The sequence below is a fragment of the Drosophila sechellia genome, chromosome 2R (assembly GCF_004382195.2).
Source record: "Drosophila sechellia strain sech25 chromosome 2R, ASM438219v1, whole genome shotgun sequence".
Lineage (NCBI taxonomy): Eukaryota > Metazoa > Arthropoda > Insecta > Diptera > Drosophilidae > Drosophila > Drosophila sechellia.
The window spans coordinates 764,952-781,767 of record NC_045950.1 but is presented as its reverse complement, the minus strand read 5'-3'; the positions used below and the strand labels follow the sequence as shown (position 1 = coordinate 781,767).

Sequence of the window (16,816 nt, the reverse complement as noted above, 5' to 3'; positions counted from 1 at the left end):
GAAAGTTGTGAAGGGTGTGCTAGAGTTGTTGTATTTTGTTAGAGATGTGTTGGTAGCTATATTTAGATGTAGAATTTTTTAATTGGATTGGTTTTTATTGGTGAGAATGGGGGACTTAGCTTGGACAAGTGTCTATTATTTTTGTATCATGGTTTGTTGTGGTTTTAGATTTTTTTTTAGTAAAGAAAGTTCCTGGTTCCTCTATGGAACTCTACGGGATACTGATGTAATATTATTTTAATTTTTTTTTAGAAGATAAGAGAGCGACTCTAATGGCTCAGGCTTTTTATTGAAAGATCAAACATTTTCAGATCGTATTTAGACTATGGTCAATAGGGCCAGGTGTGTGCATGGTTTTATAAAAATGTGGTCAAAGGAATTTGATGAATTTGACAACCAAAACCTTATTCATTACGCTAGTCCGTCCGATCCTTGAGTATGGATCACCTGTTTAGAGTAGTCAATACGTAATTTACTCGGACTGTACTGAATCGGCCCAAAAAAACTTACTGCTTAGTTTACGGCGCTTAAATTAGGATGCAAACCTTATATTACCTCCTTATTCTAGTAACTAATGTTAATTAATTTACCTTCCCTAGCTAACCGTAGACCGATGCTTGGAACAGTCTTTATTTGTAAGCTTATTCGTGGTGATGTTGATAGTCCGGACATGGTTGACCGGCTACACTTCCCTGTTCCAAGTAGATTCATTAGAAGCTACATACCATTAATCTTTAATTATTGTAAATATAACTATGAGTTGCATGACCCTTACAGAGTTTTCTTTAGTCCTGACTCTCTGGCGCTCTTAAAGCAATCAATTCTTACTTTTTAACGCATAATTAGATCTTTCTAATATTTATATAGTTCCTCGTTGCCGTATTTTTTTTATTAATCGCCTCTATCTTCTCGCGAATCGAGCCGTACAATACACGTCAGCGGTGCTCTAATAATATATTACAAAATATTATTTAATTACATTTCAGATTTTTCGCAAGGAAAGATACGATAAAATAAGAAACAGTATCTTAGGCGACATTTTGACATCTATTGATCGGTTACCTTCGTCAAAAAAAAATCTTCGCCCATATAAACTTACAAACAATGGCGGAAATATTCAAATGGTTACAGCACTTGTATTGCAATTAATTCAATGCGCCACGATTTTACCGGATTCCCTTTGTGATAATGGCAAATTTAGTAACAAGCCACAAGAGGGAAATTCTTTTGATGAAGAAAGAAAAAAATTGCTTCAGCCTAGTCAGGATCTACTCGTTTTACAAAAATATGATGTAGCTGTCAGCATTGGTGGAAATTTCTTAACAACTTTCCTTAACAAATGCAAATCTCGGTCTAATGAAACTGATTTTCGACCTCTGTTTGAAAATTTTATTCATGATTTACTGGCCACCGTGAATAAGCCTGAATGGCCTGCATCTGAATTATTGCTTTCGCTGTTGGGAACTATGCTGGTTCGCTACGTTTCTGATAAGGGTATAGAACAAAGCATTCGTTTGGTATCATTGGATTACCTGGGCATAGTAGCTGCTCGATTGCGAAAAGACACAGTGGAATCTCGGTGTAGAGTTAACATTATTGATTCAATGATTCAATCCATCAAATTAGAGCAAGAAAAGGAGGGAGATGTAACATCAAACAATGTAAGTAATCATATCGGATTTACTGTTAACAAAAATATCTTACGATCGTACATTGCAGGATCAATTTGAACTAGAGCCCGAGGAGCAGCGAACAGATTTTTTGCAAAAGATTCTTCTCGACTTTCTAGCTGTAAATGCTCAAGAAGAAAACTTAATCTGGGACTATGCTAGACATTTTTATTTGGCACAATGGTATCGGGATGTCATATATCAAAGACGTCGGATAAATGATGGCAAAAAAGGTTTGGCTTTCAGGAAGTCTAAAATTTGTAATAATCGGAAGACGAATGGTAAGTTAACGCGTCAAAAGATGTATTAAAAACAACATACTATTATTTATACAGATTTATATATTTTTTAATGTAGTAATATTAAAATATTGCATTATATTTTTCATCTATGGCCGGACTATCCGGTCAATTCCATTTTATTTATCGTAAAAAATGAATTTATTGGTACATTAACAATGGAGTTAGTCATTTTAACATTTTAAAAAGACAAATCCTGTCACTTTATCTTATTTCTATAATAACCTCTTAAAGAATTCAATGTGGTCTTGTGATAAAATGTCAATTATTTTGAGTGCATTCTTCATCCATCTCCGGTTGTACACCGAAATATACATTTTTTTAATACGGTAATCAGAATAAAAGTTTCAAGCCTCACCATAAAATAGAAGAGAAAACGACACATAAATCTTCAGTTATAGTTAATTCTACAAATGGCTCTTTTTTTTAGTTGTCCTTTTGGACCATTATTGAGAATGGAGATACTTTGTTAGTTTGATGTTAAGATATATTTTCGCCGACCTGATTTACTAGATTTCTTGAAAATATGTAATAGAAAGAAGAAAGCAATTCTATCCATATATAGTATATATACTCTGGATCAGGATCAATAGCCGAGTCGATGTGGCCATGTCCGTCTGTCCGTTTGAACGGCGAGATCTCAGTAACTATAAAAGCTAGATACAAATTCTAGAGACAAAGACGCAGCGCAAGTTTGTTGACCCATGTTGTCACGCTCACTCTAACGCCCACAAACCGCAGAAAACTGCCATGCCCACTTTTTGATAAATGTGTTAGTATTTTTTCACATTTTTATTATTCTTGTAAATTTTTATCGACTTTCAAAAAATTTTACCACCCACACTCTAACCCCCAAAACCGACCACACTTTTAAAAAATGTTTGTATTATTCATGTTGTATTATTATTATTATTTTTTATGCTCTTCGATAATCGTATTTTTTTACGATTTCGATTTGGCAAAATCTTTCGATTTCATTTTTCGGTGCTCCGGTTTTCGCAAAATTTTTCCTATCGCAATGTTGTTTTCGAAACACTAAACAGCTGTTTAAACTGTTTTCCATACAATAGACCGGCCAAGCTTTTCATAGTTTTAATTCCGCTCGCAATTACTTTTTTACTCCAATTTGACCATTTAAGTATTTAAATTACATAGCATTATTTACAAAGAAACTTTTGGCTCTCCTATAAATTAATTAATGAATTCTTTCATATTTTATAAGCATTTATGCCAGCCGGTTTCGTTTCATCAACCGTAATGCAGTCTTTCCGATAACTTTTGTCGACGTACGTCGACAAATTGAAACTTTTTCTTGCCAACGGCAAAATTTTGTTTGTCAAATTTGAGGTGGGGTTAGAAATCAATTTTTTAGAATGATGTGGATGTTTAAGAAACATCAAGAGACTACTGAGGCTCTATTTTTTCATTTGTAAATAAGAATGATTTTTGCAACGCCCACTAACCACCCAAAACATTCTTGTTCACATATTGGCCAGCAGACCCCTAATGATTGTAGACCCCTAATTGATTTGGCGGTGACAAATAAAATCTAATTAGCGCCGAGGCCCTACCCCATCTGTCATCAGACCACTCGCCTGTGTTGATCATAGACTTCTACATGAATGTAGTCATATCTAGCTTAACAGTTCCAATATGTAGAGTATATTCAAAACACCAGAAAAGACTGCACAACATTTTTACTTTTCTTAGTTAGAGTGAGTGTACTAAGTTGTTGTACAGTGCGGGAGTGAGTACACAACATTTTATTTTAGGTGCACTCGAAATGAAGACGCTGCAACATTGTCAGCAATAAAGATTTGGCTTGCAAAATAATGTTTTCGCATACTAATATTCATAATTTAAAAACAAGAGAGAAATGTACAGTAGAGTTCCCCGAATGCGAACGCGAAATTTCATCATTTATTTGGGGAATAAAATAAGAAAAAAATTTTCAATTGTTCAAAAGTGTGGTCGTTATTGATTTGGCGGCTTTGGGACGTTAGAGTGGTTTTTTTCAGCAAATCGATATAAATTTACAAGACTACTAAATATGGGAAAAAATATCAACACATTTATGTAAAGTGTGTGTTTGGCAGTTTTGTGCGGTTTGTGGGCGTTAGAGTGGGCGCGAGTCGACAAGCTTGCGGTGCGTCTTTGTATCAAGATTCTGTATGCTGAATCTCAACCTTCTAGCTTGTATAGTTCCTAAAAGCTCAACCTTCATACGGACAGACGGACATGTCTAGTTCGACTCGGCTGTTGATTCTGATTATTAATAATAATGTATGTATTAATGAATTCTACTAATTAATAGTACATGTATTTTGGTATTCATAAATTTGACTCATCTCAGGGACGTCTTACAGACAAACCCTGCTGTACCCTGCCTATGTTCTTCCGCAAATACATTCTGAAACTGAACAACATCATTTCGGTCGTACGAGATCAAAAAGTCACGCCCACACTTTGGACCAATTTTACCCAATTTATTCCCCAATACATATCTATCGATATCCCAGATATCGCTTTCGCTTCCACACTAGCTGAGTGTAGGGTATCTGTTAGTCGGGGAACTCGACTATATCCTTCTCTCTTGTTTATTGACAACACATTGAGCTTATTTAATATAAATATATTTATTTATTTTTTTAAGGTGATTATTTAGATACGTCGGATTCTGGATCGTGCGATGAAAGTGATACCGATACAAACAAAAAGAGAATTCACTGTATGGAAAGCAATAATTTAGAACTAAATATTAACATCTATAAGGCTTTAGAAGCCAGAAAGCAATATTTTATCAACAAAATTAAGCCATTTTCAGTTTTTGGTGAGCAAAACCACTCGTCAAATCAGCACATCAAAACATACATAGATTATAATAACGCTCAGTTAATAGCGCAATATCTGGCCACCAAAAGACCGTTTAGTCAATCTTTTGATGGATGCTTAAAGAAAATTATTTTAGTTGTGAAGTAAGTATATATTAATTGCTGTATATATTTAAATTTCTACTAATTGTTCTTTTTTGGTATAACACAGTGAACCGTCGATAGCAGTAAGGACACGTGCAATGAAATGTCTTGCCAACATTGTGGAAGTTGATCCATTGGTCCTAAAACGAAAAGACATGCAAATGGGAGTTAATCAGAAATTCCTAGACACAGCTATTTCGGTACGAGAGGCTGCTGTAGATTTGGTTGGAAAATTTGTTCTTAGTAATCAAGATCTAATCGATCAGTATTACGATATGCTGTCTACTCGTATTTTGGTAATATACAAAAAAAATTTTAATAAATTAAAAAAATATATATTTTTTAAAGGATACTGGTGTCTCCGTACGGAAAAGGGTCATTAAAATTTTGAGAGATATTTGTTTAGAATATCCAGATTTTGCAAAAATTCCCGAAATTTGCGTAAAAATGATTCGACGTGTTCATGACGAAGAAGGCATTCAAAAACTTGTTACGGAAGTTTTTATGAAGATGTGGTTTACACCGTGTATTAAAAATGATAAAGTGAGTACTACTTCAAATTTAAAGTATTTTAAAGGATATTTTAAACAAAAGTTATTGAAAAAGAAAATCGTTTCCTATCATATAAAGTATTTATATTCTTGATTAGGATCACCAGCCCAGTCGATCTGGCAATGTCCGTACGTATGAACGTCGAAATCTCGCAAACTAAAAGATAGAAGCTTAAGTTTAAGCATACAGAAGGAACTACCCCAATCGAAAGTTTGTTTGTTTTCAGATGTTGCCACGTCCACTGTAACGCCCACCAACCGCAAATACTGGCACGCCCACAGTTTTGACAAATTTTTATTTGTCTCGTAAATTTCTATAAAATTTGCCTCTCAAAACTCGCTTTAAAATTTGTTTGATATTTATCCCGTTACACGTAGAGTAAAGGGTATACTAGATTCTTTGAAAAATATGTAGCAAGCTGAAGGAAGGGTTTCCGACTATATAAAGTATATATATTCTTGATCAGGATTAATAGCCGAGTGGATCTAGCTATGTCATTCTGTCCGTATGAACGTCGAGATCTCAGAACTATAAAAGCTAGGTTCTGCATACAGATTCTAGAGACAAAGACGCAGCGCCCACAAACCGCAAACAACTGCCACTCCCACACTTGTATATTTTTATCGGTTTAAACAAATGTTTGCCACTCCTACTCCCCAAAACGTCCACGCCCACATTTTTGAACAATTTTTCGATATTTTTCATAGTTTTATTGAAAATTTCTATCAATTTACCGAAAAACTTTTTGACACGCCCACTCCTACGCCCTAAAGCCGTCGAAACGGTCACGCCCACACTTTGGAACAAGTTTTGAATTTCTTCTCATTTTATTCCCCAATATCTATCGTTATCCCAGAAAAATTAGAAAATTTCGCGTTTGCATTCACACTAGCTGAGTAACGGATATATGATAATTGACTTGTAATAACCAATTTCTATCGAATTATTAATTAATCCCTCACACTCACTATCTGAGTCAAGGGTATCTGGTAGTATCGATTGTAACTGTAAACGGGGCTATACATAGTATTATTTAAAGTTTAATCTTAATGGTTATTTATTTGAATATTTCTTACTCATTGTTATTTAGATTGGAATACAAAGGAAAATAAATCATATAATTGACGTGGTAAATACTGCACATGATACTGGAACCACTTGGTTAGAGGGCCTTCTAATGAGTGTAAGCTAAAAAAAACATACAACGTATAATAATTAATATTTATTTTACCTTTAATGTAGATATTTAAGCCAAGAGATAATATGCTAAGGTCTGAAGGATGCGTTCAAGAATTTATTAAGAGGAACACAGAGCCACCAATGGATATTGTGATAGCTTGTCAACAATTAGCGGACGGACTAGTTGACAGACTAATTGAATTGGAAGATACAGATAACTCGCGAATGCTGGGATGTATTACCACACTACATTTACTGGCTAAAGTGCGGCCACAACTGCTGGTTAAGCATGCTATAACAATTGAACCATATCTCAACATAAAATGTCATTCTGCCACAGCTGCAAAGTTCATATGTGCAGTTGCAGATATTCTCGAAAAAGTAGTTCCTCTGGTTAATAATGCCAGTGAATCCTTTTTAGCATCGTTGGAAGAGCATTTAATGTTATTGGTTGTTTCACGAAATCAAGCCGAAGTTACTAGCTGTGTTTCTTGCTTGGGAGCACTTGTGAATAAGATTACACATAACTTTAAATTGATCCGCGACTGTTTTCAAAAGTATGTATTAATCTTTATACCTTCTACATTTAATTATTAAAAATATTTGTCTATTCTTTGTCAATCTTATTTCCAAAATCTTCAGCTTTATAGAGCTAGCTTAAAATAATAAATAAACGGTGGTCCGTATTACGATTAAAAAATATTAAGAAACTAATCGGTCTGTATAAGATGTCTTAAGAATAAGTATAAGTAAACATTAATCGAATGGCTTACTACATTTTAGTGGTTCACGTTCTCAATACAATTCATACTAACACTAAACTTCAACATATAAAAAACAGTATATCAGCGTATACGAAGTTCTCTCTTCTCGACGGCAATGTCTAGCACTGTCCACAATGCTTTTGTCTATAATAACCTTGGTAATAACCGGTCTTGACAAAAAAAGAATTGTCATAATACGGTAACATCGAAATCCGGAAATCATTAATTGGGTACGAATGTAGTCTTGGTGTATTCCGGCTTACACGTTTCTTCCTAGGAGGCATTTGGGGGTGAACAGACTGCTACAATAAGTTCAGTTAAAGGCACTGTAAAAAAAAAAACAAATAATTTTGCGATTGCTGGTCAACGCACTGCCCCTCTCATTATTGTTTAATTATTCCTTTGCACTATGGTCCAGAATTCGTTTTTTTTTTTGCATAAAGTCTCAATTTTTATGTCAATATATCGTCCTTTGGCAATTATTTTCTAATAGAAAATTGATTGAAATAAAAACCAAAAACAAAATTTACCGAAAGCTTCACTAAATCGTTTTATAAGCTTTTAAAGGTGAAGTGTTAAAAAGCTGATTGAGAGAATGCATCCATAAATTATGGTAAACTATGGAAAATAAATGCCAAGGTATGATGTTTTTAACGTATGTAGGTAATATATGTGTAGTTTTACTGTTTTTGTGTTGTGTAACATCCAATTTATGTGTATTTTAACAGAAAATTCGAACGTGTCCCCGTGTCCCCTGTGTTTCGTGGAGTATAAATAAATTTCTGACAAAAGTTATAAACGTCAGTTTGTACCTTTCACTATTGTCTTTGACGGTAAAGTAATATCTTTTGCCCATTTTTGCTTGTTTTCTTAAAATTTGATTTTGTATAGGCAAGTTCGAGTTAAGACATAGCGACCTCCTGGACATTTGGAGGCGTAACAATAGGTAAATAAGTTATGTTTCAGGTTACGTTTATTCCGCAATCAACAACAATAATCAGGAATCGAAAAAGACAGAAGAGATTGACAAAAAAATAGTACATTTTGAATTATTTATTAAAAAAAACTGCCCGAGTGTAACAGACAACTAGACCGATTTATTTCCAAACATACCAAGTGGATGGCGTCTAAGATAACAATTCTTGTTAGTGATTTTGAAAACTCCAAGACACCCCAGCAAATGGGACGCCGAAACTTATCTTACCAAAATGCAGGAGATAGATTAAAAAGGAAACTGGCATCGAATCTGGCAAGTGAAAGTTACCATGACACAAGTCTTTTGATTCATGCAGCAACTGTTTCTGCTAGAAAAGAATGCAAGAGGGACGTGGCCTTTGTTCTTAAAGAAACTTTAAAAACAGAATTTCCAAGCGAATCGAGGATGCAAATTCAATGGCAAAAACCAACTCCTCTTTCACCTTCTACTGGAAAACACGCTGAAAAAACAGCAATATATAAGCACCGGGCTTTTAAATAAAAGCCATAACAGCGATATATATTCGCCCTATAATGAAGTGATGCTTAAAAGATAGAGAGAGAAAAAATAGGAAAAAACCACTTCCGAAGGCAATAATAAGTCTTTTGGAAATACAGTCTAATTTTAAACCTGATCCATCAGACAAAATATTGGATTCACATTCTGATTCTGATTCGAGTTCAGATTTGGAAATTTATAATCTAGAACTAAAAGAAGAAGAGGTCGATTATTTTTTAAACAACAATATACACACTTTTATGTGTGTGTTTAAAAAAAAAAAAACAATGCAATTTCGTTGACTCCTGAGTCATACCAGTAGTTAATATGGGTGGCAAGAGAGGGCGTGGTCGCACAGACTCCAAAATTTGGTGTGCAAACTATTTGTGATTGAACAACAAAATGTATAAAGTTTCAAGTCTGTAGCTCAATTTATTTTTAGACTTTATGCCAAAAAAAACGAATTCTGGACCACAGTGTTTGTAAAGTTTTGTAATAGTTTTCTCTCACTTAATTTCCTCCTCCTCACATTTTTGATGACGGCCCAGTGCGCGATGGTCTTTGAATTTAAAATCTACAACGAATTACAAACGTACTACAAAGGAAAATATTTTATTGGGGCGAGTGGTACGCAAATAATTTTTAATTACCTCTACTAAGAGCGAGCCGATCTGGGTATGTCCGTCTGTCTCACCATCTTTCTGGCATTCCACTTATGATACGTGCAAGTCAACCACCTTTAACGCTAAACGTCACGCTTCCACTTAACTTTTATATGATATATTATTTTTTTTTTATCTTGCGAATGCTAACAGTTTGGGCAATGTGAAATAATTTTTATCTATAATTTAAAATCATTTTGTCCACATCCATTCTAACGCCCTTAAACTACAAAACGCTGTCAAGCCAACAATTATGAAACATGTAAATACCGTTTTATAATACCTTTTTATTCCCGTTACTCGTAGAGTAAAAGGGTATACTAGAATCGTTGAAAAGTATGCAACAGGCAGAAGGAAGCGTTTCCGACTATATAAAGTATATATATTCTTGATCAGGATCAATAGCCGAGTGGATCTAGCCATGTCATTCTGTCCGTATGAAGATCTCAGAATTATAAAAGCTAGGTTCTGCATACAGATTCTAGAGACAAAGAAGGTTGATGTTTAGTATACAGATTCTAGAATCGGGCAACTCACGGAATTAGAAGCAGAGCAGCACGAAAATTGTATTTATAACCTTAATATCATTTATGAAAAGATGCTGTACATAATTTATTTTAAAATATTTATAATTAAAAAATAAAAAAGATATGAAATTTGTAAAATCTGCAAAGATTTAAAGACTTGGTATGCTCTATGATAGTTCTGGTATCCTTATAAATAATGAAGATATTTAAAATGTATTTATTTAAAATTGTAACAAAATGTTTACATAAATTTAAATTTTTATAGATTTTATCGGGTTCTTGATGTGTCTCGAAGTCAAGTAATACAAGGAAACAACAGCGTAGATAATATTTACACTCCCAGCTTTCGGCGAAGTTTGTTTACGATCGGAATACTAATGCGATATTTCGACTTTAAGTCTCCTATTGCGTTAGGTATGTAAATTTTTTTTATTGATTTCGGCTAATTTCATATATATATTTTTTTTAGGTGAAACAAATGATGGACTGCCTGTTTCTATATGTGAGGATGTATTCCATTGCTTGATGTTCTTCTGCCGTTGTACTAATCAAGAAATTCGAAAGCAAGCACTTATTTCGCTTGGATCATTTTGTGTACTAAACGATGGCTACCTTACTAGATCCGAACTTAAAAATTTGTATTGCGAAATTCTAAGTTCAATAGCCAACGATGCTGGCTTTAAAATAATCTGCATGCGAAATATTTGGATTTATCTAACGGAATCTGAAATGTTTATGCACAATAAGGAAAAAGAATGTTAGTATATTCAAATTTTTTTATTTAATTTATCCGCTAACACATGACTTGGACTTATTGAACAATAAGTAAGTCCAATAAATATTATATACAAACTTAAACTTTATTACCGTAAGTCGTAGATTACAATGGTGATCCGTTTAAAAAGATTAACAAGAAGAAAAGAGCTTTTGCCTATAAAGCATATATATGCGTGATCAGTATCACTAGCCCAGTCGATCAGGCCATGTTCGTCTTTCCGTTTAATTGCCTCAAAATCAGGAGCTATAAGAGATATAAAGTTTAAAATAAGCATGCGAATTTTTCTATTACTCCGACTATATTGTTATCTCATGTTTTAAAATTAATAACAAATGAATTAAGAAGTTTAATAGCAAACGTGGAATGATCATCTGGCTAAGTGACTCTGATTAAGAATTATTAGACTTTAATAAGATAATAATAACATTAAGATTATAGCTTAACTATTTAATATTGTTCTATTTTTCTGTGGTATGGGATATTTTAATACTTAAGCATTTTTACTTACATTTTGATTTACATTTTTTTTTACACTAGAATAAATTAATTATTGGTCTTTGCGTTGGTAAAGGCCTTACCAATTCCAGACTGCACTGATCTCCTTTTTCCCCTTAACAGTAGTGGTGTCTAGGGTTTGCAGCTTAGGATCACCTTATACCCCTCCTCCATTCAGATATAACAGATCCAAGTCTGTTGATAGTCAAGAACTGAAAGACGAGAAAATGCAATGTCATTGACATACACTATTTAACATTTGCAAACATTAACACTTTTGCAGACTTTACTACTTAAATCAAATAAATTAGCTTTTAAATGAGCTCTCTTCGGCTACAGTTAGCGTGGAGTTTTTTATGATTCAACTAGATTCGTTGAAAAGTGTTACATAGAGGCCGAAGAAAGCGTTTCCGACTATTTATTCTTGATCAGAATCAATAGCCGAGTCGATCTAGCCATGTCATTCTGTCCGTATGAACGTCGAGATCTCAGGGACTATAAAAGCTAGAAGGTTCAGCATACAGATTCTTGAGACAAAAAAGGTTGATGTTCAGTATACCGATTCTAGAGACAAAGACGCAGCGCAAGTTTGTTGACTCACTCTAACGCCCACAAACCGCACAAAACTGCCACGCCCACACTTTTGATAAATGTGTTGATATTTTTTCACATTTTTATTAGTCTTGTAAATTTTTATCGGTTACAAAAAATGTTTGCCACTCCTACTCTAACGACCTAAAAACGCCCGCGCCCACTGTAACGCAAAAAAAAACCGACCAAAGCTGGCACGCCCACATTTTTGAACCATTTTCGATATTTTTTTCATAGTTTTATTAGACCGCCGAACCGGTCACGGCCACACTTTAGAACAGTTTTTAAATTTCTCATTTGATTCCCCAATATCTATCAATATCCCAGAAAAATTATGAAATTTCGCGTTTCCATTCACACTAGCTGAGTAACGTGTATCGACTAAAGCATTCTCTCTTGTTTTATTCTAATGTTCCATTAGGTGTTCCCCGAGTAATCCATCTATATCCGATTATAACCAAAACAGCATTTACTTTCAACCATACCTTCAGGCAACACCGAAGAAATACAAATCACAAGCGTTATTTATTTTGTAAATTGTAAGCATTTGTAGTCGTTTAATGGGCTTTTCAAAAAAATGTAAAGGCGCAGATAATGTGTAGAATCAGGACTATTATTTTGAACTTTATGGTTTTCATAGTAATGGCAAAAAGTTTTTTAAAAAATTAATAGAAATTTACAAGACCAGTAAAAATATGAACAAACATCAAAACATTTTGCAAAATTGTGCGCATGGCAGTTTTGAGCGGTTCGTGGGCGTAGCAACTTGGGTCAACAAAATTGCTCTGCGTCTATGTCTCTGGAAACTGTAAGCTTAATCTCAACTCTCTAGCTTCTTTAGTTTCTGATATATCGACGTTTATACGAACTCACGGACGTGGCCAGATCGACTGAGCTATTGATCCAGATCAAGAATATATATTCTTTATATGGTCGAAAACTCTTCAACGAATCTAGTATACCCCACAATTATGAAAAATGGTTGAATTTTTTTTTCATAACTTTTCATGACTATTAGTCTTGTAAAATTCTATCGATTTCCCATAAACTTTTTGCCACGCCCACAAACCGACCAAAAACGCCACGCTCACACATGAGCATTTTAATTTTTTCTTATTTATTTCACCAATATCTATCGATATCGCAAAAAATTTTGAAATTTCGCGGTTGCATTTACACTAGCTGAGTAACGGGTATCTCAATCGAAACAGAAATAGCCAGATCTTGTAGTGTATTAACACAACATGTCGTTGTGTTTTTTTTACTATAAAAATACATGTATAGCAGATAACTGCAGCAAGCCAGGTATTTTTTGACACTACTTGTGGCAATAACAAACACCCGAGTGTTTTGCAGCCTTGGTGTTTTTTTTTATTACTTGCTAAAGGACACCCGGGGCATGCTGCACAAAAACGCTTTGGGTGAGCGACACACAAGCAACTATCGGACGCAGGTAATTTTTTGTATTCATACAATTTGTATGGGTGGAAACGAAACGATTAAAGAAATGAAGGGTTAAAGGGAACACCCAAGAAAAAGGTCGTGCACATGTTTTTGCTTTTGGATGCACCCTATTTCACGGAATATATGTTTATTAATATTTTATTATTAAAAAAATGTTATACTGAATTAACACAATTCAATTTGATTTTTTACTTGTTTTTTTTTTTTTTTATTAAATTAAAAAGAAAACCTATACATTTATAAAGTTAAATTCGAAAAGAAAATATTAAGAACTAGTTATATAATATATAAAAAAGGAATGCCTATTTCGTGTTTTTAAATTGTTGTAAAAAGAATGCAAAAAAAGGAGCCTGTATACAGATTTTGGGCATAATCTATTTCGTTTTTCAGTAATTAGTAGTTAAGAGCTAGGGAAAACGCTCTCTCAGCTTCTGCTCTACTGGTTGGTAAGGGTAACACTTTTCATTATTTTTCCATCGAGACACGAGTGTCTACTAAACACCAAAGTGTTTACGAGTCATCCAAATTTTTTTCTAGAAACCCATTAGTCCTATTGTCACTTATCCCTTTTTGGGCACTTGCCTTTCCCCCGTTATGAGGGGCGAGTGTGATCGGCACCCGCGGCTTTTGACTAGGTATTTGTAAGTTTCCACGATATGGCACCCGCACCCGCAGTGTGAGTCGAGTGGTAAAAATTGACCCTCTTCTCTGATATTTGCTTAACCTTTCACTTGCTTAACCTCACTTATTTATTGCTTTTTCTTCCTATGTTTTTCCATTACTTCTTATGCAGCTATATAATATACATAGTGGTCCGAACCCATCAGAACTAATTCTAGAGGGATTTTGCAAGATTATATTAGTTGTCTTGCCAATTTCCATCGATACGCCCACTCTGACAAGTCTCTACCGCCCACACCATCCCCTATTTCTTCCAAAATTTCTGAAAAATGTTGAACGTTTTTGATCCCACTTGGACTAGCCGAGTGACCGATATCTAATAGTCCGTGAACTCGACTATAGCGTTCTCTCTTGTTTAAAAGTGTAGGCGTGAACATACACAGCATCCTTCGTCTAAGCTTTCAAGTTTTTAAAGTTTCCGATATCAAAGGTGTTAAACGGATACCGCTAAAATAAATCGGCTAGTTATCCGAACTAAAATACACGCACATACATATGTTTCAACGAATCTACGGGTATAATCAACGAGTAACGGGTATAATCACAAAAAAAATCTTACGCTGGAGTTCTTCGTTATTAAGAATAATATTATAGAGAAAATCTTTTGTATAAATAAGAACAGGATCTCTTACATCATCTATCGACACATTTTTGAGCTTGAACTTTCATATTTAATGATTACAGGGGAAAAACAATCAAAACACGAAGATCTTAAGGAAATGAACGACGTTTCGTCTGGCATGGCAAGTCGAATAATTCAACTATATTTAGAAGAAATTCTCGAATGCTTTCTTAATCGGGATGACACAGTTCGGTTATGGGCTGTCAAAGTAATACAGATTGTCCTTCGTCAAGGTTTGGTTCACCCTGTTAGAATGGTTCCGTATTTAATTTGCCTAAGTACTGATCATAGGATAGAGGTTAGTACGAAACTTAGTTTTTTTAACTTTAAATTCCTAACTTAGTTATTAACTCTAAATTCTTATATACATATTTATAGTCCGCTCATCGAGCTGATGCATTGTTAAAAGATATTGATAAAACATACTCTGGATTTGTTAATATGAAAGTGCAATTCGGGCTACAACTTTGCTTTAAGCTACAAAAAATTTTACAAATAAACAACAGAGGGAAACTGGAAATAATTAGAGGTTATGCGTAAGTTATTCATTAAATATTTCTGAATCTTTATATTTATATTAAATATTATACAATTTAAGGAGTCGTGGACCAGATAATACAACTACCGCTTTAAACGATTTTCTGTATACACTTCTTCGCACTACTAAACCGCAAAGGCGTGCTTTGGTGCAAACAGTTACTAAACAGTTTGACGATCAGAAAACATCATTACAACAAATGTTATATATTGCTGATAACCTGGCTTACTTTCCATATGTAGTTCAAGATGAACCTTTATATCTAATCCATCAAATAGATCTTCTTATTTCTATGGCTGGGACACATTTACTTGCTACATTCAAGGAACATATAAAACCGAGCGACAAGGAAGGAGATGTTTTAGAAGATGATGATGACGTAGAAGATCCAGAGGTGTTGTTTAACAGATTGCCCGAAGATATGACAGAAATTATAAAATGTATAACATCTGCTCAAGCATGTATGCTTCTTTTAATACTGAAAGATCATCTGAAGGAAATGTATGCGATTACTGACAGTAAAATTTCAAGATATTCACCTTCTGAACAAAAATTATATGAAAAAGCCGTAACACGTAAAAGTGTTAATGATTTTAATCCAAAAACGACTATTGATGTTATAAAGAAACAAATGTCGCAAGAGAAATTGAGTACGGACATTAATTTTACATTTACTAAAGAGGAGAAATTGGACCTTGTTGTTAAATACCTTGATGTAGGTATCAACACAAATAACTTTCCAATATTTTCTAATTCAATTTTAGTTTAAGCAACTGATGCTAAAACTGGATCCGGATGATGGAGACTCCGATGCTGATGAATCTCGCGACAAAACAATTTTAAATATCTCTGCTTCTTCTGATGGGGTGACATTCTCCAGTTCAGCAAAAAATTCTCACCCCGCTTGTGATGGATACTCATTAACCGTCACGGTAAGTCCCTTAAAATTACTTAAAATATAATTTCCGCAATATCACGCGTTTTTATTAGGATGGTGTTGATGTCCCAATGTCTCATATTGCGAAGGCATCTCTTTTGACTTCAAAACCTAGTGGTCGCAAAACAAATCCTGTGCGAACTAAAAAAAAAAGAAGAAAAATGGATTCTACGGATGATGAAACCAGTGACGCTGAATATGCTTGAGCGAACCATTATAATTTTGTGTATTGAATAACATTTAAAATTTTATTTTTAGTACCTAAGCAGAAGTCGAAACTAAGCAACAATAAAATTACATGTATATTACAACACAAAAACATATTATCATGCAAATAAAATAAGATAAAAATGAATTGTATTAGTTGGTAATAACTTGATGAATAAAATAATTTTTCCTATTCTATTTCCATACAATATGTTTTTATATAGAAGAAAATATTTATACTTATTATTAACACTAAAATGGAGAAATTGGACCTTGTTGTTAAATACCTTGATGTAGGTATCAACACAAATAACTTTCCAATATTTCCTAATTTAATTTTAGTTTAAGCAACTGATGCTAAAACTGGATCCATTAGGCAATTTCGGGCTTGTGGGCTCAAG

The 16,816-nt window shown here is 34.0% G+C and overlaps 1 protein-coding gene across 4 annotated transcripts in view; it reads left to right on the top strand.

Moving 5' to 3' along the window:
- Positions 1-16,563, top strand: part of LOC6620416 (nipped-B protein) — a 57,747-nt gene extending 41,184 nt beyond the window's left edge. For 3 of the 4 annotated variants that reach the window (XM_032716752.1, XM_032716753.1, XM_002044586.2), the window contains 14 exons: positions 987-1,661; positions 1,720-1,951; positions 4,623-4,944; positions 5,012-5,240; positions 5,293-5,487; positions 6,587-6,679; positions 6,739-7,232; positions 10,368-10,516; positions 10,572-10,859; positions 14,796-15,031; positions 15,112-15,269; positions 15,332-15,986; positions 16,036-16,203; positions 16,262-16,563. In XM_032716752.1, coding sequence (XP_032572643.1) covers positions 987-1,661; positions 1,720-1,951; positions 4,623-4,944; positions 5,012-5,240; positions 5,293-5,487; positions 6,587-6,679; positions 6,739-7,232; positions 10,368-10,516; positions 10,572-10,859; positions 14,796-15,031; positions 15,112-15,269; positions 15,332-15,986; positions 16,036-16,203; positions 16,262-16,414 — 4,047 coding nt within the window. In that variant the 3' untranslated portion in view covers positions 16,415-16,563. Of the gene's footprint in view, positions 1-986; positions 1,662-1,719; positions 1,952-4,622; positions 4,945-5,011; positions 5,241-5,292; positions 5,488-6,586; positions 6,680-6,738; positions 7,233-10,367; positions 10,517-10,571; positions 10,860-14,795; positions 15,032-15,111; positions 15,270-15,331; positions 15,987-16,035; positions 16,204-16,261 lie in introns of those variants that run through there. The other variant, XM_032716754.1, reaches the window with a different exon arrangement.
- The last annotated feature ends 253 nt before the right edge of the window (positions 16,564-16,816 follow it).